The 22121-nt window shown below is 47.0% G+C and overlaps 1 protein-coding gene and 1 pseudogene across 1 annotated transcript; one reads left to right on the top strand and one right to left on the bottom strand.

The window, feature by feature from the left end:
- Window positions 1-162: 162 nt before the first annotated feature.
- LOC136355370 (uncharacterized) lies at window positions 163-1374 on the bottom strand. The gene is made up of 3 exons (XM_066307886.1): window positions 840-1374; window positions 582-682; window positions 163-180 (listed from the first exon to the last, which is right to left on the bottom strand). Exons 1-3 carry the CDS (start codon window positions 1372-1374, stop codon window positions 163-165), a joined length of 654 nt encoding a protein of 217 aa, XP_066163983.1.
- A 14370-nt stretch (window positions 1375-15744) lies between these two features.
- Window positions 15745-18697, top strand: LOC9268411 (rac-like GTP-binding protein 2; annotated as a pseudogene).
- Window positions 18698-22121: the final 3424 nt, after the last annotated feature.

The raw sequence follows: 22121 nt of genomic DNA, 5'->3' as shown, positions 1-22121 counted from the left end.
TATCACGAACGCAAAGACTGGACCTAAACTTAGTGAGTAACTGAACTGGCAAGCCTTTGGTCATGATATCAGCAAACTGATTGGAGGACGGAACATGTAAAATACGAACTTGTCCCAAAGCAACCTTCTCTCGAACAAAATGAATATCAATCTCAATATGCTTCATTCGACGATGATGAACTGGATTAGCAGTCATATAGAAAGCATTAACATTGTCGCAATAAACGACAGTTAGCCGAAGCAAGAGGAATATGTAGTTCAAGAAGTTGTCGAAGCCAGCAACATTTGGCAACAGCATGTGCGACAACACGATACTCAGCTTCAGCAGTAGAGTGAGAGACAATGGTCTGACGCTTAGAAGACCATGAGATCAAGTTGTCACCCAGGAAAACACAATATCCTGATGTGGAATGACGAGAATCAGGACAACCCGCCCAGTCAGCATCAGAATAAGCGGTCAGAGAGTCAACGGGTGTAGCGCCGATGTGAAGACCAGTGTGTAGAGTACCCTTGATGTAACGCAAAATCCTTTTAACAAGAGCAAGATGAGGCTCACGAGGATCATGCATAAACAAGCATACCTGCTGAACTGCATAAGCTATCTCAAGCCGCGTGAGAGTAAGATACTGAAGAGCACCAGCTAGACTCATGTACTCCGTAGGATCAGAAACGGGAGCTCCATCTGTAGCAGACAGTTTACATTGAGCATCAACTGGGGTTGAAGTTGGATGACACACCGACATACCGGCTCGCCATAATAAGTCAACAGCATACTGTCGCTGAGAAATAAATAAACCATCTGCAGATCGAGTGACAGAAATTCCCAAAAAGAAGTGTACTCAGCAGGTTGAGAACAATTTGTGACTCAGAGACAGGGTGGCCGACGTCACGGAGGGCATCAGCAGCAGTCTTCACCTTCTGGCGGTAGTCGGCGATTGACAAATCACCCTGCGTCATCGAGTGGAACTCATGGCTGAGGTAGATGGCGTGAGGTTCTTTGTTTGCTTGAAAGAGATCATCGATGACGAGCCAGAGATCGCGAGCTGTTTGGTCGGGTTCCATGACGATGTTGAGGATTGAATCTGAGATGAAGCCGAAGAGCAAACCTCTAACGCAACAATCAGCTTGAGCCCAAGCCGAATCGTCGGGTCGAGAAGGGGCGGTGCCGTCGATGTGAGGAAGAAGACCAAACTTGCCACACATAGAAGTGAAGAACGTCTTCCACTTGTTGAAATTAGGGTTCTTGAGCTCCAGGGTTATGGGTACGTGGGTCTTGACATTGACTGTGGCATACGGGTTGGCGAAAATCACGCCGGTAGAATCTCCGACGTTGGCAGCAGAGGTTGAAGAGGAGCCGGAGGATGTAGATGCCATCGTTCCCGAGGTTGTAGAGGAAGAAGAGGATTCGGTGGACATGGCGGAGAGGCAGCGTGGTCACGACGGGGCGAGAGAGGCGCGACGCGGCGCCGGGGCGCGCGAGGGCGTGGCGTGGGAGCGCGACGCAGCGAGGAGGCGGGGGAGCGTGGCACAATGCGATGTGGACAGAACGCGACGCGGTGTGGAGAGCAGCGAGGGTGCGGCGAAAAAATTGCGGTGAGATTCTGGAAGGTAGGAGAAGGAAACCGGTATCCGATACCATGTAGAGAATTATGAGACGGCTCACAACCCAACGTGGGGGGGGGATTAGAGATTACAACAAAAACAAACTCTTAAATAAGATTCATATACAGATACAAACGATATTTATACTATACAAATCTAATTTAACTCTAATAGAACGATCCAATTATGCATGCCAGTGCTATTATATTACCAATAATGTGTCCTTCCTAATACACGCAGATCATCATTTAGGGATGTGTTTAGTTCCTTCAAAAGTTGGAAGTTTGGGTTGAAATTGGTACGATATGACTGAAAAGTTGTGTGTGTATGACAGGTTGATGTGATGGAAAAAGTTGGAAGTTTGGATCCGGCCTAGGTATATAGGGGCTGCTTGGTTGCTACCTTAAGAAGAGGACTTGGCCTGACACTAGCCTAGCATAATTTAGGTGTTGTTTGGTTGCCAGTTGCCACCCTGAAGGTTCGTTGCCCTTGCCTGATCGGATTTATGCTGTCTCGTGATTAGCCTGAGTCGCCTGAGCTTCAGGCGTAGCAGCGAATGAGGATTATCTCCTTTCATCTAGCATAAAGCCATCGCTATTTGCTGCCGCTGTCGTTGTCGTTGCGCAGAACCCCAGCTCCCGTTGTCGTCGTCGTCGCGCACGACCTTGCCTCCGCCACCGCCGCCACCATCGTCACGCGAAATCACAACCTCTGATGCCGTTGTTGTCGCGGACACGCGGAAACCTTGCCATCGCCGCGTTCTTCGCTCGAAGCCCCGTCTTTGCCGCCGCTGTCGTCATCAAATCCGGCGCAGCGTCACACAAGCTACTGTGTGGTCGCCACCCATCTTCCGCACAAAGCAGCGGCCGTCGCCGATGTACCCAGCGATTTGATGAATGCTTGGATTTGGGAATTTCTGTCCTTGTATTCTCTTCTCCTGCCCCATTCTTTACTTATGCGATTGATCTGTATATCTTATCTAATTATGTGATTGATATGTCTAAAGAAAGACATATAGTAGATGGATTTGGGGAATTTTTTTCCTTGTGCGTTCTCTGCTTTTTTTTTCCTCCTTGATATATGCAATTAGTTTGTTCATGAACTTGCTAATAGTGTTTCTTTCCTCTCAGGCAGCTGTGCAGAACCAAACAAGTAAAATGTTAGGCTGCCTGACCAGGCATTCTCATCAACTTTTCCTGTGCCTCTCAGGCATGCGAATTTCTCAGGCTAGAAGCTCAGGGCACGAACCAAACAAGTCCATAATCTTCCTATATATGTGCATTGCATATGAACCATTGAAAGTAATAAGCTCATTAGAGGTCCCTTAACTTTACACTGAATCCGATTTTCGTTCTTGAACCCAAAAACTAGATACAATCAGTCCCCGAACGGTTAAAACCAGTGCAAACGAGGTCCCTCGGCAGTTTAGAAGGCGGTTTTGTCTGATATGGTGCTAACATGGTTGGTTTGACTTGTTCTTCGTCCCACGTGGCATTTGACGTGGCGCTTACGTGGCAATTCGATCTTGAAAAAATAATAAAAACCGTGGCCCCACGTGTCAGCTACACAAAAATAATTAAAAATGGTGGGCCCACGTGAGCCCCACATGTCAGCCTCACCTCCCTTCTTCCCTCTCTCTTCTTCCTCATCCTCACTAGGAAAGTCATTTTAGCGCCTAGGTGCAGCAGCACGTAAGCTAGCCACCACAGGATTGCTTTAAGATTTGGACACCCACCTGTTAGAGACCCACTCAACAATGTAATTTCAGAAATAGCAGTGCCAAATCCAACACAGGGAACAACCAAGTCTGTTACAATAGTGGAGTGGTTTTGAGGTGGAAGATGGAAAGATACAAGGGCTAGAAGGTTCTAGTAGCTTCTAGACTAGTAGAGAAGAAGGGAGATAGAGGAGAGATCGACAAAGAGGCCAGCCAGCCTCCAGGTCGCCGCCGCCGCCATTCGCCGCCTTGGCCAAATGAATCTGTTCGATGCCTCTCGATATCCTGCTGATGCTGCCTTTGTATTGCTCTGGTTGGCTTGATTGGGCCTTGACTTGTGAGCCACTGAACCGGCCCACCATGTGCAGCCCATTGAGCTCATAACAATCTCCTCTCCTTGAAATTCGACTTGTCCCCAAGTCGATGACAAGTAAACTACTGAAATTTTAAACCTCCACCTTGATTTCTCAATATTTCTTTTTACTGTCCCAAAAGCTTCATAAATGCCCCCCTTCATTTTTCAGCTTGCTGAAATGTGGTTTGTTTTGATATAGCTTTGAACTTGAGGAACACAGACCCCCAGGGTCCCATGTCATGATCAATGAAATCTTAACTATCAACCCTGATGAATTAAGATGTTTGAAGAGTTGCCAGACTGAACAATCCTTCATGATCTTCTTGTTGTCAAGTTGTGCAAAAGTCCAAAGTTCAGGGTTCACTAGATCTTTTATTTCAGATTTACCAATGATTGCCTTGGATCGGATATGAACTTGTGTACAAGCTGAATATTTCGGAATAGGTGAATTCTTCTTGGGTATAGAAGCAACATAACTGCTGATCTTGCTTGCCTCTTGCAATAATTTTTTCATCTCAATGTTATCTTGTAAAGTCCAACAATGATGCCAACTAAACTTACTTGTGTGTTTGCCACTCAGCCATTCATCCAAACATAAGGGCAGGGACTCAACAGTGATAGGCCAACTTTCCTCCATAAAGTACACCATTGCCTAGTATTCCTTGACACCTCAAACAAATTCCTCACAGACCCATATCCAGTAGCAGTCTCTAAAATATTTAGGATGTGCAACACCCTTCCAATACCCAGCTCCAACATGACACATGCTTTTGTTTCTCTAGCAATTGTATGTCTATTTTGTTCAATGCACCCAATATCATTCCGTCCAAACTTATTCATGTTGACAGTAACCAAAATTACCAAAGCTCTAGGATAAATAAGACCAACAGTATGCTCCAATTGGTAGTTGTATAAGCAAAATTATGTCAAGCAAGTCCTTGTAGTCACCTCGATTCAAAGGCCCACATACATTTTGTTTCAGCCAACTGATATAGTTCTGCAAGCTAGAAGTTCCATTGAATGTGCAGCTTTCATGACTTGCCAAATTCCACAGCTCCTTCCAAGCATCTAAACTCATTTCCACTCTAATTTTCCGATACTTGCATCGCTGAAGCTGGACCATAATATTTCTGATATTGGTTTGGTTTGGTGGAGGCCACGGTTTCAACTTAGCCAGCTCATGTCTTAAAATCACTATCCCAATAACTAGAACTCCAACATCAAAGGGCTCCCATGCCAAGAAGCTTACTCGAGCCGGTGGTGACCATGGGGGCATCAATGGTATTCCTTCCCAATATAATTTGGATCCTAGCCAAGGCACAGGCTGCAACTTCCATCCTCTAATCACTCGACCCAACCAACGAGCTGGCCATGAATTTCTCTTAGCATTCCCCATTAGCAGCTTCTTGTCTTTGGGACATTTCATCGAACACCCAGTGGGCAGCAATGGGATAAGATCCGTTTCAACCATCAACCATGGCGAGAAGACTTTGGATGATGCATTAGATACTAGAACGCCCTCAGGCACACCCATCATGGTCTGGCATGTGAATTTGGTGTGGTCTGCGCCACCCTTGACATCAAGGCCAACAGTCGAACAGTTGGCAGGCATCGCCTTGGAACTATCAGGAGTGTCGATGTGGGTGTCGTTGGTGGTGCTGCCAGTAACTACTATCTCCAATGATGACTCCACAGAGGTGGCACAAGTAACCACAGCAGGCACAATGAGATCAGGCTTGGTGTCGGAGCTAGAACATATCATCGAACACATGGTGGGCGTGAACTCGGGAAGGTCCTTGATGACAATGAAGGGCATGTGATCCTTGCCCTCACCATCCTCATGCTCCAAGAAAACAGTCGGAGTAGTTCCCTCGTCGTCGTAGATGAATCTCGCTGTTGTGCTCGGGCTGCTGCCATTGGGGCACTCCGTCGAACAGGCGGTGGGCGTCACCTTGGACTGCTCGTCCCCAACCAAAAACTGCAGGTCTTCAGCATTCTTCTGGATTTCAGGCATCCACGATTCTAACGCCGCCTTGAGAGACTGGTATTCAGCTCTTCTTCTCTGATCTGCCTCCACCCGCCTCCGTTTGAACTCCTCCATCCGCCTCAAAATCAAATCCAACTTATCCTCACTTTCCATGGATGCTTGCTTGATGAATTTGGGAGGGGTTGGTGGCTCTGGTACCAAATTGTTAGAGACCCACTCAACAATGTAATTTCAGAAATAGCAGTGCCAAATCCAACACAGGGAACAACCAAGTCTGTTACAATAGTGGAGTGGTTTTGAGGTGGAAGATGGAAGGATATAAGGGCTAGAAGGTTCTAGTAGCTTCTAGACTAGTAGAGAAGAAGGGAGATAGAGGAGAGATCGACAAAGAGGCCAGCCAGCCTCCAGGTCGCCGCCGCCGCCGTTCGCCGCCTTGGCCAAATGAATCTGTTCGATGCCTCTCGATATCCTGCTGCTGCTGCCTTTGTATTGCTCTGGTTGGCTTGATTGGGCCTTGACTTGTGAGCCACTGAACCGGCCCACCATGTGCAGCCCATTGAGCTCATAGCACTACCCCACGTACACCAAGTATATCGATTATGCAGCTTTGTATTTCCCATTTTCTGGAGGTCGCACGAAATACATAGTGGCCCACTGGCAGTGTGTATAGGGGGAGCAGCTCTTTTATACGACCCAACCTTTTTTACGGTCCATCGCTCATATCCTACACTCATTTTGTGGATACATATCGAACCTTTTTCCCATGCCTCTGTCTCCAAATCTACCATAGCACAAACGCCGCCGCTGCTCTTCCACCCCAGCTCCAGCAGGTGAACTCCGGCGAGGTTGGTCGGCGATACACTGCCAGGCGACGCCGCTACGGCACTTCCACCCCCGACTCCGGCAGGCGAACTCCGGCGAGGTTGGCCGCCGACACGCCGCCAGGTGCCGCACCACTGCTCTTTTACCCCCCCCCCCCCCCGGCTCCGGCAGGTGAACTCCGGCTAGGTTGGTCACGCCGCCATCCGTGGTCACGCCGCCATCCGGGGAGAGCCACCAGGTCAGACCATCTTTCCCCTCCGACCGACCCCACTGTCTCACACCCCACACAGCCACACGCCGCAGCGACACTGTCTTTCCCCGGCGACCCGCGGTCACCCCCCCCCTAAAACACTCTGCATATGTGCATCCATTTTTTTCGATCCCCTCATCTTTGGCCCGTTTAGTCAGTTGGTGTTTTTTTTTCTGGAAGTGGATTTTGATCCCTCGAGGCGATATCCCCTTGTTATTTGTATGTCACTCAAATTGTTATGAAAAATTTTGAAAAAATTTGAGAATATGTATTAACATGGGATATATTACTCCACAAACATGCAAGTAAAAATTCAACTTCTACATCTCGCAATGAGAAAAACAAATTTGACTCTGAATATACGTTAATTAGCTGCGGTTTAATTTGTTTTTTTTCGTTACGAGATGTAGAAGTTGAATTTGAACTAGTATGTTTGTGGAGTGTTATATCACATGTTAATACACTTTCTCAATTGTTTTTAAATTTTTTCATATGTGAGACATGTAAAGAAGCAGGGGATATCCCCTCGAGGGATTAAAATAAAATAGTTTCCCGTTTTTTCTATAACATTCATTTGGTGTTTTATATTCCTCTTTCACAGCCATTCGGCGGTGCTATTTCGGACGGCCAAAACTGCTTCGACGATGAATCGCTCTCAGGGACCAGCTTCTTGGCCGGGGATGTCCAGTAAGGAGAAGGTCATCAAGACTACACTGGACACGGACCAACGGGGTCAAAGGCGTGGGGTGCAACCAACAGGAGTTCAGCCAAGCACACTGCTGATCTAATTGGGAAGTTTGATCAGGAGGAGAGATTTGGTATCCAGCATTGGATTTGGCGGGTTGCTGGGATTGCCGCAAATCGACGGATTCGACAGAAGATTCACAACATGGCTGCTAAGCAGAGTAAATTGTGATGGTTGGCAAAAATCTAGAGGTGAAAATTAGCCCAAGAAATGTACACAGAATCCTGGACATTCCGTTCGAAGGCCTGGATGATGTCTGGGTGTGACTATGAGCACGTGTGAGATGTGCTTCTATGCTCCTATAAATAAAAAAAGCTGCACGAAAATCAAAGCTCATCGGTGGCTGAGATTAGAGCAGGTACAATAGCAGGCTATAAGCCAGCTGCAAACATATTTTAAGAAGATAAATGAGGAGAGAGAAGGGCAGCGGGTTACAGATTTATAGCCAGCTGTAGCACGGACTCTAAGACGCAGTGTGTGTATGACAGGTAGGACCAGGTATTAATAGTGTAGTATGTAACTATTGTATGAATGAGCTATTAGATTGACTATAGATGAATTGGAGCTAGTAGTTGGCTATACTATTAAACTTGCTCTTAAAAGCAGGATTAACATTTAATCCTCATTAGCGAGGGGTATTTTTGTCCATAGGATTAACTCTGAAGCGATCCCCACCACGAGGACGGTTACGTGACGCTCTTTCCTCGGGCAGCACCGCTCCTCAGCCGCGGAAGCACTGCCCGCGCTTCCCTCACCTCGCCGCCCGATAAACAGCGCCGCCCTCTTCTTCCCCTCGCCTCGCCGCTTCCAGGCCCCAGCGCCGCCCGGCTTCCTCCTGCAAGCAGTGCCACCTCTCCGTCCTCTTCTTCCATGGAAATAATGTTATGAGAACACAATTAGGAATCGTCATGTAAATGTGTACAGATGCTTTCGTTAGGAACATACTCATAAACAAGCATCTGCGTGCCATTCTACCTTCCCCCATTCATTTATATAGCTCACCACCAATATATCCACCATCACAATTTCACATGATCACATCAAACTTGCTACAAACTGGCCATTGCAGACAGAGATCAAACAAGCCAAAAGGCATAAGTTGGAATGGCGACTTGGCCTTGGATGATGAGGGGTAGATCACGGCGCCGAAAAATCTGCTGCTACAGCTGTTGCTGGGGCCGCCTGACTGTTGCCGGCACGGCGGCGTGCTCGACGTCCACGTTACTGTAGTCATCGGCTCCTTGCGCTCAAGGCGAATCTTGTTGCGCAAATAGTGGCGACGGCCGGAGGTCATCAGGGGCGGGGCTAACCAGACCAGATGGAGTGAGGCGGCGGTGCTCCATCAGCATCGGCATCACCCGTTCCCCACAACAGTGCCAGCCGACCGTCTACTCTGGTTCCCCGGCGCCGCACGTATCCATGGGTGCTAGGTCTAGGCGGCGGCGCCGCAAGACAGGGGAAGGTGGCGGAAGGGTGAGGGGGCTGTGGCATAGAGGCAGCATGCATGGCGAGGGGAGGGAGCCGGGCGGCGCTGCTCACCGTGGGTGGGGAAGCCCGCGTTGCGAGAGGAAGTCGAGGGTGGAGCAGCGGCGAGGAAGAGGGAGTGGAGGCGGCGAGGCGAGTGAAAAGCGGACGGTGCGCGTGGTGAGGAGTGGCACTGCCGAGGAGGAATCGACGTCTCGGTCGTGGTTACGGTGGAGTTGGACTGGACTCCAAATTTTATGGACGAAAATACCCCTCATTAATTACACTGTTAATCCCGCTTTTAATCTCAGCCACTGATGAACTTTGATTTCCGTGCAACCTTTTTTAAGGAGTACAGAAGCACACCTCGAAACGAGATGTGCCACCTAGAGCATGTACAATAGCAGAGCTGCAAACATATTTTAAGAAGATAAATAAGGAGAGAGAAGGGCAGCGGGCTACAGATTTATAGCCAGCTATAGCACAGACTTCAAGACGCAGTGTGTACATGACAGGTGGGACCAGATATTAATAATGTAGTATGTAACTATTGTATGAATGAGTTATTAGATTGGCTATATATGAATTGGAGCTAGTAGTTGGCTATACTATTAAACTTGCTCTTAACAGTTCCATTGTCATTATGCATTACAGCACAGAAATTCATGTCATCTTGGCATCCTACATCTACATGCTAGATCAAACATTTGAACATGACAATCAATATCAAATCAGAGGAGCTACAGCTAATCTCCAACATGAGAATTTGATAATGTTTGCTACATACGACTCCTCCCATCCAAACATAGTACAACATGTGGACCCCCACACATCCTTTTACGGGCGTATTGTGTATGCTGTGTACAACCGAAATACCTAATACGCGAACGTTCGCGTTAACTTTAATTCGCGATCAGCTCGGATAGGTTGATATGCAAAGGCTGAAAAGGCTAACGCGTACGTACAGCTGGAGCCTCGAATGCATGCAATCGCTTTCCTTGTAGTATAGCTAAACGTAATTAGTTTTTATTTTTTTAATCACCGATTTTTAGGACTAATCACGTATGTGATTTTTGTTGTTGTTTGCTGCACAATGCACGCATAAGACTATGAAGATTTATGGGAATTCTTAATGTGTACCCAGTCTACTACTTTATATTTGGCCTAGTTTTGGCTCAAATTGAAATTTAATAGTTTTTATTTTTTGAATTTATTTTAATTTCATTTTGAAATTCATCTGTGTATAAATTTTGTATATCGAAAGTTTTTATATATAAAGTTTCCATGTGAAAAGTATATATATATATAAAGTTTCCATATCAAAAGTTTGTACGTATAAAGTTTGAATTCGTGTTTAAAGTTTGTGAGTACATGCTAATTAAGTGGCGGTATGCATGGATGCATGCTACTCCAGTTCTGATCTCTAGCCGCAAGATGCGTGCATGCAGTTGCTTGCAAATTGTGCAGATAATTAAGCACGTAAGCATAGAGAGTTAGAGACATAAGGTAATGATACTAAACGATAAAGTGAATTTGTGATCTGAGTGTGATCGCGGCCCGCGAACGTTCGCGTATTAGCCCCACCCGTGTACAACGCGGTATAGAACATATAGCGCCAAATCTAACACCGTATTCCTGGCCGACGCTAAATACAGCACGAATCTAGGGGAGGATCGGACGGCATCCGCGCTAGGTGCAGAAAAGCCGCCTCCCGTATCTAATCCTTTTGCGTTGTACACCACACAAATGACCGGACTCCACTCCGTGAGGTTTTTACCTGTGTGCCATTAAAAAAGATGACCCCTGCCTCTGTGCCACTAAAAAGTTCGAGCCTCCCAGAATGTCATCGTCGAACTTTTTCGCGCCCTACACACCCTTCCGTCCGTTTTTGGTCGTAACGGTGTCAAATAACGCAGCGAAATGACTATTTTGCCCTTAGGGTGGACAGGCCATTTTAGTATCCTTGTGTGCCATTCGGACGGCACCCACAGGCGTTTTTTTTTTGGCGCCAAAGACAGGGCTGGTTGGCGCCAAAGGCAAGGCCCTTCTCCTTCTATATATAACTCTTCCCAATCCATCTCCATCTCATTGTCCTCTCTTCTTCTCTTATCTTCTTCTCACCTCTCTTCTTCTGTAGCCATGTCCCAAGCATCCAGTAGCTATGGTGGTAGGGTGAAGCGGGTGCTTTGCCCCAACTGCGGTGTGCTTGCAAACCGGTTCATGTCGACAACAGTGAAGAATAACAACCGTGTCTTTCACAAGTGCCCTTATTTTGCAGTTTGTGCTTCATTCTTTGCTGACATCTTGTATTTTGGTTGTTTTTTTTTTTTGCTCTTTGCTCACAATGTTTTGATGGTCTGGCTTTCAGATTGGGGATGTCAGTATTATCAGTGGGAGGATGAGATGGTGGACAGTGCAGTGCATGCACTTCATGCCCCTGCTTCAATGCATGCTGTTCCCATACAGGCAGTGGCACCACCTGGTGCTTTTCCTACTACACTGACTGGAGGCAATGCTCAAGTGGACAATAGGGTGATGCAGCAGATTAAGTGGCTTGAAAAGCTGGTATATGTTTGCATTTTTCTTGCTATGTATGCTATTTTCAAGAAGTAGTTGGCTCAGTAGTCATGGATGGATGTATGGATGTATGGATGTATGAATGAATGAATGAATCAATGAATCAATGAATGAATTTGCAATGATAGTGTAATTGCCTAGAATGTAAGAAAATATCATAATTAGTTGTTTCATCACATGACAGCACCAAATGTTAGCAACAGACATTACATAGTAACTACTTAAGTGGTGGTTTGCAATGTTACAGACCAAAAGTACAGAACAAAAGATGTTTGACATCACAGAACAAAAGATGACATAAGTTTTTCACCATCACAGAACAAAAGAGCCCACAGAATGTTCAGAATGCTTTACTGCAGCTGGAGCTTCCTGCTCCTGGTATTTCTAGCAGGGCTGTCTGGGCTTGATGGAGTGGCTGCAACTTGCTTCTTTCTTGGGGTAAGTTTCCTTGTGATGCATACCTTCTGTCTTGGTGAAATCTAGGGTGGCAGCACAACCTGCAGTGGCTGGGTATCCTGTTCAATGGTCTCATCAGGGCAAGGTGCCACACATTGCAGTAGAACTGGATCATTTGAACCAGTTGCAGACCTTGTGCTAAAACAAAAGCATGATGATGCATTAGGTGACATGGATGGATTATTTGTTCTTGTGAGTTGAAGACTTGTGGCAAAAAGAAAACAAACATGTTGGACACACTGATTGGTTCTGAGGTTGTGGTTGTGGTTGTAGTTGTAGTAATGGTAGATGATCCCTTTTTCTTCTTGTTGGCACCAGATGAAGAAGAAGTCTTCCTTTTTTTGTGGGTTGCATTGGCCACTGCTTCATTGGCTGGGAAGACCATCTGGGAGGGATTAGCCAACACTATACTGGTCTCAGTGTTACATGGTAGAGCTTTCTTCAACCTCTTCTTTGGTAGACCCCTACATAGCAAATGTTTGCAGTCAACAAAGTTATTGATGATGTACATTTACATGCAAAATAAGTTAGGCAGAAAATAATACCTTTCTGCCTCCATTGCAGCTATATCTTCTGGGTTGCCATTCTTACATGTGTACCGGTGATGGCCTAACAGATGGCAGATTGGGCACTCATGTTTTTTTGATGATTTCTTCTGGCTGCTGCTTCCTCCCTCAAGTGCTGACTTCATCCTGTTCTTATGCCTACCTCCAGCTGTGGACTTAAGCAAGGGAGGGTGCATGAAGAAGTCATGAGTAGATTTGGGCCACATGCTCTTGTCTGGTATGCTAGGGATGGAACCCTCATATGCAGCTCTAAATCTATTGACAGAGAAGTAGTCATCCACATGGTCTTCTAGCTTTTCACCAGCAATAGATGTAATGAAAGCTATGGCATGCTTGCATGGGATGCCTGAGCCCTGCCAAACTCTACAAGAACAGGTTCTATCTTTTAGTCTGACCACATACCTAAACCCAGAGCCATTGCTGCCTTTTGCACACAGTTCCGCCACACCTTCTGGAGAGGCTGTGATCACTTCAATATCCAAGTTGTAGCTCTCTTCCTTAAGCCTTTGCAAGATGTGAGGTAGAATTTTTTCATTGAACTTCTTGGCTACCTTCTTCCTTTGGTTCCATTTTATCAAAATTTTCTGCCTTATAGTGTCCAACAAGTCATCCAAGTGCTTTCCCTTCTCTAGCTTGATCCAGTTATTGAATGATTCAGCCAGGTTGTTAGTCACATAATCCACCTTTGATGCAGTCCTGTATTGGCTCCTGGTCCACAACTTCTTGTGAGTTTCCTGCAAGTACTTCATTGCTTCTGGTTTAGCGGCAGCCATTGCTTGATAGTGCTTCTCAAACATGTATGGGCTCCATGAATAAGAAGAAGCCCATAAATGTTCATCAAATACCTTCCCACTGTACCTCTTCTTAAAATTCTGAACTAGGTGGTACATACATTCTCTATGTTCAGCACGTGGAAAAACTTCACTAACCCCCTTCATGATTGCCTGCCCACAATCTGTGCTAAATGTCAGCCCATCTGGGGTACCTATTGCTTCCTTCAATCTCTCCATAAACCAGATCCAATTCTCATTTGTCTCTGACTCAATCACTCCAACAGCTACTGGATACATCCAGTTGTGCCCATCTATTGCACAAGCTATGCACAAATGTCCCCTAAACCTGCTTGTCAAGAAAGTGCTATCTACTGCAAGATATGGTCTACAGCCTCTAAGAAAACCATCAACACATGCTCTCAGTGCAAAGAATAGTCTACAAAATCTGATTTTCATGTTTATGGTGTGATGGTCAATAACAAGAAAGGATCCAGGACTGGATTCTTCTAACTGAGCCTTAAGCCTATACAGGTTATTGAAACTCTTGTCCTAGGGCCCATAAATCTTATCCATGGCAAGATATTTACCTTTGTACACTCTCTTGTAGGGCACCACAATTTTATGGTGCTCCTTCAACCTCCTCTGCAGTTCTGTTGGGCCAATATTTCCATCTTCCTTCAGCCAATCAATGACCTGACTGCACACCCAGAATTGAGTGACCCCAACACATATTCCTTGCCTCCTAGTGCTCTGACATTCATGAGGGAAGGGGACTTTTTTCACCTGCAAACCAGAGAAGCAACACATCAATGTCAGAGTTCAATGAAAATTGTGAGCAATCAAAGAAAACAATGCACTACATCACCTTCACAGTGTTTCCATTATGTCCAGTTGAGGCATGAAGTCTCCACTTGCAGCCATCACTCCTTTGTGCGCATTTCACCCTATATCTCCCTGTATCACTCTTCTCAATGTCATAGTTGAACTCATGTTTGACAGCATGGCTAGCTAAAGCAATCTTAAAAGCATCCATATCAGAATAAACAGTTCCTACTGTCATAGGAGGGTCATTCTTATCATAAAAAGCATCAGGCATATTTTCTGGCTCCTTGTCTTTAATTTCATCATCTATGTCTTCTACTTCCTCATCAGATGATTCATAATCAGTCAGTCTCATTGCAATCATCATCACCAGAACTTTCACCTTCCCTTTCTTCAGTCCCACCTTGGTTCTGAGGATTAGTAGGAGGAGGGGGCTGGTTTGGACCCATATCAATGTACAAACCTTCATCATCAACACCCACATGCTCATACATTGGTTACAAAGGTATTCAATTTCATCACAATGTGGTTCAACAGATTGGTGTTCAGCAGATTGATTGAGTGTGCCACTTGTTGCTTCAACTAAGCTTGGACATGCAATAGAAGGGGTGAATGGGGGTTGAACTGGGTTCACAGTGCTTTGGTTAGAACAATCCCAATCAGGAATCACAGGAGGCTCACTACTTGGGCTATGATACGCAACATTCAACAAACATGTTTTTATAGCCCTATGTTTCGCAAACATTTCAACCAAATCTTGGTCATTGCAAACTGGGATGTGAGATTTAGTCTCAGTGCAGAAAAAGAACAAACTGACTTTGTCACCGTATTCATGAGGATACTTCTCGACCAAATTAGCAAGCAGGTCCCTGAACTGAGTGCGGTCTGCATCCACTACTTGGTTCAAAGAAAACCACCGCGCACGACAATTTCGAGCAACAATCCGGATTTCTAAGTTGAAGCTACTGTCCGGGTCCATCCTACAGATGAACAAGTAGCACGCAATCATTAAACCCTAACACGGATTGGAAGCGCTTGGCACTAAGCATCAATGCATCATGGGAGGCAATCCGGGCGAAATCAGCGAAAACAAAGGGAAAGCAAAGAGGGAAGCAAAGAACTCACCCGTCCAGGAACCAATCCGGGCACCCGCCGGCGCCGTTCCACGCCATGACTGCTCCTCCCCCTTCCTCTGGACGCACTGTCCTCCCCCTTCCTCTCGATGCACGGTCAGATCCACGCTCCCATGCTCCTCCAAGCCCCCGGATCCGTCGCCGCTAGGGTTTCCCGGCCGCGGAGAGAGGGGAATCGAGTGGGAGGAAGAGAGAGAGAGAGCGGACTTCACCGCATCGGTCAACGGGTAACCCTTATGCCAGCGACTGAAAGGGCAAGATGGACAATTTTCCTACCCGGGCCCACATGTCGGAGCTGTCAAACGGCTCAACCCTAACAGAACAGCGACGGAAGGGTGTGTAGGGCGCAAAAAAGTTCGACGATGGCATTCTGGGAGGCTCGAACTTTTTAGTGGCACGGAGGCAGGGGTCATCTTTTTTAATGGCACACAGGTAAAAAACTCCCACTCCGTTGGGGAAAAAAGAACAGATCGCCGCCGTGTTCTCCCTCGGTTTTCCCCTCCCATCGTCGCCGGTGGCGATGGAGGATAAACCGGTAGAGTTGCCTGAACACACCGGAGCTGGCCTCGGGCGGTGCTGCGAGCCGGCGGAGGTGGACGAGGTCGTATCCCGTGGCGACGTTCAGTGCCCGGGGGCCGTGGTGTTCAACGGCGATGTCCATGTTGATTTCCGGCCGGTCGCTCCATTGTCCTACACAGAGCTCCTTCGCTCCACATGTTGTTCTTGACCACGCCGGAAGGTACCTTTAGTCTGCCTCCATCCCCTCCCCGCCCCCCCCCCCCCCCCCCAAATCTTTGTGTGTTCGTCGCCGGTGACATCCATTCCGCCTTGTTGGTGCCTCGCCCTATGACAGAAGAGGCGGTCGGCTGCCTGAATACCATGGTGTAACCTGCGGATGATTCATGTTGCCAGCATTCCACACCGTGGTGAGTTTTCTCTTGTTTGTGCCTTCTCCTTTGTTTGTGACTCTGCAAGTCATTTTATCTTTGCTTGCCTTCTCGGAGAAGACAAATCTACTGTAGCTGCTTGTCTCTGTTCGCTGGTGGTGAAGGTGAGAGGAGGTAGTAGTAGTAGTAGGAGAGATGAGCAGCGCCACCAAGTTCATCAAGTGCATCACCGTCGGCAAGACCTGCATGCTCACCTGCTACACCAGCAACAAGTTCCCCACCGTACGTTCTCCTCTCTCTCTCTCTCTCTCGCCGTTGTTCTTGCTGTTGTCCATGGTGGCTTTTTGCTTCTTTTGCTCCTCTTTGTTTGTAATCAGAGAGAGAAAAAAGATATACGGTGCTAGTCTTGCAATGTTCAGAGAGTATGTGTGTGTGCGCGCGCGCGCGCTTTTCTTGGTAGCGTTTGTGATGCTGTTTCTTGGCTATGCAGGATTACATCCCCACCGTGTTCGACAACTTCAGTGCTAATGTTTCAGTGGATGGGGACATCGTCAACTTGGGATTATGGGACACTGCTGGTAAAATCGATTCTTCCATTGCTCTACTCTCTTCTGCTGAGATTTTCTTTTTTTACCCCTGCAACTGTCCAATATCTGAACCTCTTGTGTTCTTTTGGTTGATTCATCCAGGACAAGAGGATTACAGGCAGACTGAGGCTACTGAGCTACAGGGGAGCGGATATATTTGTGCTGGCATTCTCATTGATCAGCAGAGCAAGCTATGAGAATGCTCTCAAGAAGGTACTCCCTCCGTCCCACCGTCCCAGTATAAGTACAATTTTGCACTATTCACCTCCAACGTTTGACCATTCGTTTTATTTAATTTTTTTTTTATGATTACTATTTTTATTGTTATTAGATGATGTGACTAACTTTTTTTAAATTTTTCATAAAATTTTCAAATAAGACGGACGGTCAAACGTTGGACACGGATTTTCATTGCTGCATTTATTTTGGGACGGAGGTAGTAGGTACCAGTACTCCATTTAGTTCAGTTTGGACTCAAAATGTCTGAATATCTGACAACATGAGGATAGTGACCACGGATACTGTACCAAAAACTTTACCTTTCCTTGTGACAATGACATTTTTCGACCACCTTTGACCAATATTCTTCACATTTTTCTTCTTTACAGATATATACTATGTGCATATGATTTTCACTGGAATATTCTGAGCTAATGTTATCTTTTTCTGTTTCTGATCATGCAGGGGATGCCGGAGCTTCGCCGGTTCGCACCGAATGCTCCAATTGTTCTTGTTGGGACTAAGTTAGGTCTGTACCGGATGCAACATTAACTCAATAAAGCTCAGTGCCACTTTCTTTTGCAGGCTTGTTTCAATGCTCTTAAGTTCTAACCGTGCTTGGTTGCAATTGTTCAGATCTACGTGACCACAAATCTTACCTTGCGGACCATCCTGCTGCTTCCTCAATTACGACTGCACAGGTTTGTTCTTTTATTTACCGAATCTTCTGTTCAACATGAAAACACATTTATTGGCGAATTCGATGACCGTTTTAAGTTTATGCTCAGGGTGAAGAACTTAGAAAGCAGATAGGCGACGCGGCTTACATTTAATGCAGTTCAAAAACACAGCAGGTACAAAACTGCAAACAATGGATTCAATCGATTAGTTCTGTCATAGTTTGAAGAGTTCCTTGCTATATACTGTAGCAATTCAAGTTGGACACTGTTGCTTTAATGAACCATTTATGTTGAGATATGATAATGTTGTTGGCCATGCTAGAACATCAAGGCCCTGTTTGATACTGCCATCAAGGTGGTCCTTGAGCCTCCTCGGAGAAGGGGGGAGACGACAATGGCGAGGAAGAAGACAAGGCGAAGCACCGGCTGCTCGTTAAAGTAACAGCGCACCTCAAAAAAGCTTAGAATTACATGGTTGGATCTTGTAATCATGGGCTGGCTATTATAATGTTGTGCCTAGAAAACATGAGTGCGCATCATAGGAGTTAAAAAGAACTTTTCTACTTTGTGAATGAAACTGCGTTCGGCACAAGCAGAAAGAAAGAAAGTTTGTTTCGTTTTCTAAACGCACGCTTCTCGAACTACTAAATGGTGTATTTTTTGTAAAAAGTTTTTATAGGAAAGTTGCTTTAAAAAATCATATGAATCCATTTTTGAAATTTAAAATAGTTAATACTGAATTAATCATATGGTAATGGCTCACCTTGTTTTGCGTTTCTTCTCAATCTTCCAATCTTCTCTTCTCTCAAACAAAGCCTTAAGTTTAGAGCATGAATTATGCAATGGCTGATGTAACCTTTTTTTTTTTTACTGCAGGAACTTGATGTGTGGCAGTGCATGTGTTGTTTAGGACCTGTCTGAATTCTTGAAGTTGTATAAGCGTTGTGTAATGGCAAGTGAATTTGCTGACTGTTCTGCTGCTTCCATTTACTACTACTAAGCTCTTTCGTGTGCTTGAATTACTACATCTAGAACTAGAGCATCAGGCTCACAGACTGACTTGATATCAGGTGTTTGTATCATTAATATTATCATGTAAGAAGGTTGTGGTTTGTGGAACAGCTAAATACAACAATGCAGGCTATGTTGTAGTATGCTCTGCTACTGGTGTATGTTATAAATATAAAATTCTGCTATATACTTGTGTGCATTGAGCCGCTTTTTCCTGTTGTTTCTTGCACAATGGCATGTATCTTTTTTTTTTTTTGGTCAGTTTAAAAACGAGAAACGCTTATAACCATTTTCAAAACAAGGGCAGAAACTATAATTGAGATGATAATGCCATCGTTTGACACCCCACAGTGCCGGGCTGTTCAAACTATGAGCTGTTTATTCTGTATTTCTGGCAACACTAATGAAACCAGAGAAAACGCTTCTGGATTTCTGCATCAGCTATGCGATGAAACCCTTTGAAATCAGGGCACTTGCTCATTTTGTCAACATGCTTTTGAGCTTCTCGTTGGCGGATGCCAGTTCGGCAGCAACACCAACCTCGTCGAGGGAACATCTCTTCTTCTCTCTCCCTCTCTTCTTTCCTCTCCCCTATCCATCTTCTCTTCCTGCAGGCGAGCGAGGCCGGCGACGACCTCGGCGACCTTGGCGAGGCGGCGACCTCTCGCGCCACCGCCGAACTCCACCTCCGAGCCACCGCCTTCCTCTCCCCTCCTCCCCCGCCCTCGCCGCCACCGGTCCCGGGGGTGAGGTTGAGAACGTGAGATGTTCGGACCTGGAGGACGCGGGCACGCGGCGGAGCAGGCGCACTGGGCCCTTGGCGGCGTGGGCGCCGAGCCACGGTGTGTGGTGCCAGATGAGACCTTCGTTGGATCCCACGTGCACCTTGCTGCCGCCGACGGGGAGCTCGACGTACCACATGTCGGGCGCCATCTGCCAGAGGACGAAGCCTCCCTGCCAGGGTTCACTCTATCGGTTCGGAGGTTCATATCGGGGGTCACCGAAATCCCGAAATTTCGGAAATTTCGGAAATTTCGGTCCGAAATTTCCGAAATTTTGAACAAAATTTAGTTGAATTTGAACAAATATTATCCAAATTCATGAAAAAAATTGAAAAATTCAAAAATTTCGGCCGAATTAATATCGTATCGGGGGTCACCGAAATGACCGAAATTTAACTCGGACGCCACCATCCGCACCTTGCCCATGGCGTACACGTTCCGCACCGACTGCAGCAGCCGGTAGTCGCCCGACGCCGCCATCTACTGCTGCAGAATATACTGCACCGACGACGACTCCTGCATTTTTCACTGCGAGTGAGTACCAGATGTACCCAAGACCGAGCACCATGAGGCTTCTGATGTATGGATGTATGGCCATGATGCTATCGATGCTGTCGGCCACGCCATCATCGACGGCAAGGAAAGAGTCGTCGTCGAATCCGTCCTCGTCTTCCGGGAGACGGCGCCGCGTCGCGGAACTCCCTGAACACGCTGCTTACGGGTGCCGGCAACGAATAGCTCTTGATGGGGACGGGGCACCGCGAGCCGACGACGACGTGTCGTGGAGGAGTTAAGCGGCAGCGACGCCACTGACGAGGTGGCGACGACGAGTTGGATGCCTCTGAGAGAGTCGATGACGCCAAGGAGTGCGCCGCCGCCGCGCAACCGGGTGGCGCCGCCGCCTTCACCATCTCCAGGTCCAGCCGGAGGGCGGTCGGGACGGATAGAATTGACCATAAATTGAATGCGTTAAGCATATTAAAGTACAATACTAAACTATTAATTAACAAAACATTTCAAATTTATGGAGCATACAAAATGATAAAATGATAAAAAATCTCACAATTTAGAGAAGAACTTTTCGTTTATTGATATTTTGAAAATGATTGATGATGTCTTTATCCTACAATACAACAATATACTATATTCAACCATGAATCATTAATGGATCAAATTCTAAATAAAAAATGTTTAACCATGAACAATATCCTAGAGGCTAGATTCAACTATGAATTAAATCCTAATATCCTATATTCCTATTTCCTAATCCAAAATGTTCCTACTTCCTAAATCCTAACCATATGACATCTAGGTGACTAGACATGAAGGGAAAACTTAGTTATTATTGCTATTTATATGTGGTAAACTGGTAATGTAGAAGTAGTAAGTTCCTATGGTACTCCATTACTCCAAGACAACTTACCATCAGCGCGCTGGCGGCCAGTGGCGGTGGCGGGCTGGCGCGGCGCCGTGGCATGGTATTCTGGCGTCGGCGTGTCGCTGGACCAGGGAGGCGACGAGGCGGGACGCCGGGACGGCCGGACGGGCGACGGCAGGCGGCGGCACGGCGTGAGATCGCGAGTCGGCGAGTGCACGGCGGGCCGCACAGCCGTGCGCAAGGGGACGGGGTGATGGCCGACGGGCGACGGGGCGGGCCGGAGAACGACAGGCGGTCGGGCGCCGGGCGGGCGCAGGGCGACCGCCGACCGGCGACGGCGAGGCAACTGGCGCTGGCGGCCTAGCGCAGCGCCGCGGGCTTCCTCTCCCTGGCTGCCTTGCGGCTGGCGGCTGGGTGCTGGCTGCTGGAGAGGGTTGGGAGGAAAGGGAGATGAGGATAGGGTTCCAATCCATTTTGGGCCTTCTTTTCCTATTGGGCCAGTGGGCTGAAATGGTGAGGAGAGAAAAATGGTGGGAGGGTGAGTTCAGTCACACACACACACAAATATGAAATATATACTTCATATATGTATTTTTTCTGCAAAAATCTTGGGTATTCATTTGAATACCCATGAATAACTGTGGGCCCGCCCCTGACAACGACCCCATCAACGCAACACCAGGGCGGGGGAGGAGGGGAGAGGAAGGCGGCGGCTCAGAGGTGGAGTGCGGCGGTGGCGCGTGAGGTCGCCGCCTCGCCAAGTTCGCCGAGGGCGCTGCCTCGCCGAGGTCGCCGCCGGCCTCGCTCGCCTGCAGGAAGAGAAGATGAAGAGAGGGGAGAGGAAAGAAGAGAGGGAGAGAGAAGAAGAAAGGAGTGAGGATGAGGAAGAAGAGAAGAGGGAAGAAGGGAGGTTAGCCCCACTATTTTTAATTAATTTTTTTTTGTGTAGCTGACCAGTGCGGTCATGGTTTTTATTATTTTTTCGGATCGAATTGCTACGTAAGCGCCACGTGGGATGAAGAACAAATCAAACCAGCCACATTGGCGCCACGTAAGCTAAAACTGCCTTCCAAACCATCGAGGGACCTCGTTTGCATCAGTTTTGACCGTTCAAGGACCGATTGTATCTGGTTTTTCGGTTAAGGGCGAAAATCGGATTCGTTGTAAAGTTAAGGGACCACCAATGAACTTATTCCCCATTGAAAATCAAGCTAGCGCAGCCCACCCCAACCGGAGGCCCCGCTCCCCACTGGTCCAGTGGCCCCGCCGTATAAATACGCTGGTGTGTTTAGTCTCCTCGACGCGACG

Source organism: Oryza sativa, chromosome 1 (assembly GCF_034140825.1).
Source record: "Oryza sativa Japonica Group chromosome 1, ASM3414082v1".
NCBI classification, from domain to species: domain Eukaryota; kingdom Viridiplantae; phylum Streptophyta; class Magnoliopsida; order Poales; family Poaceae; genus Oryza; species Oryza sativa.
The sequence above is the reverse complement of the archived record's forward strand: the minus strand, read 5'-3'. Positions and strand labels throughout refer to the sequence as shown.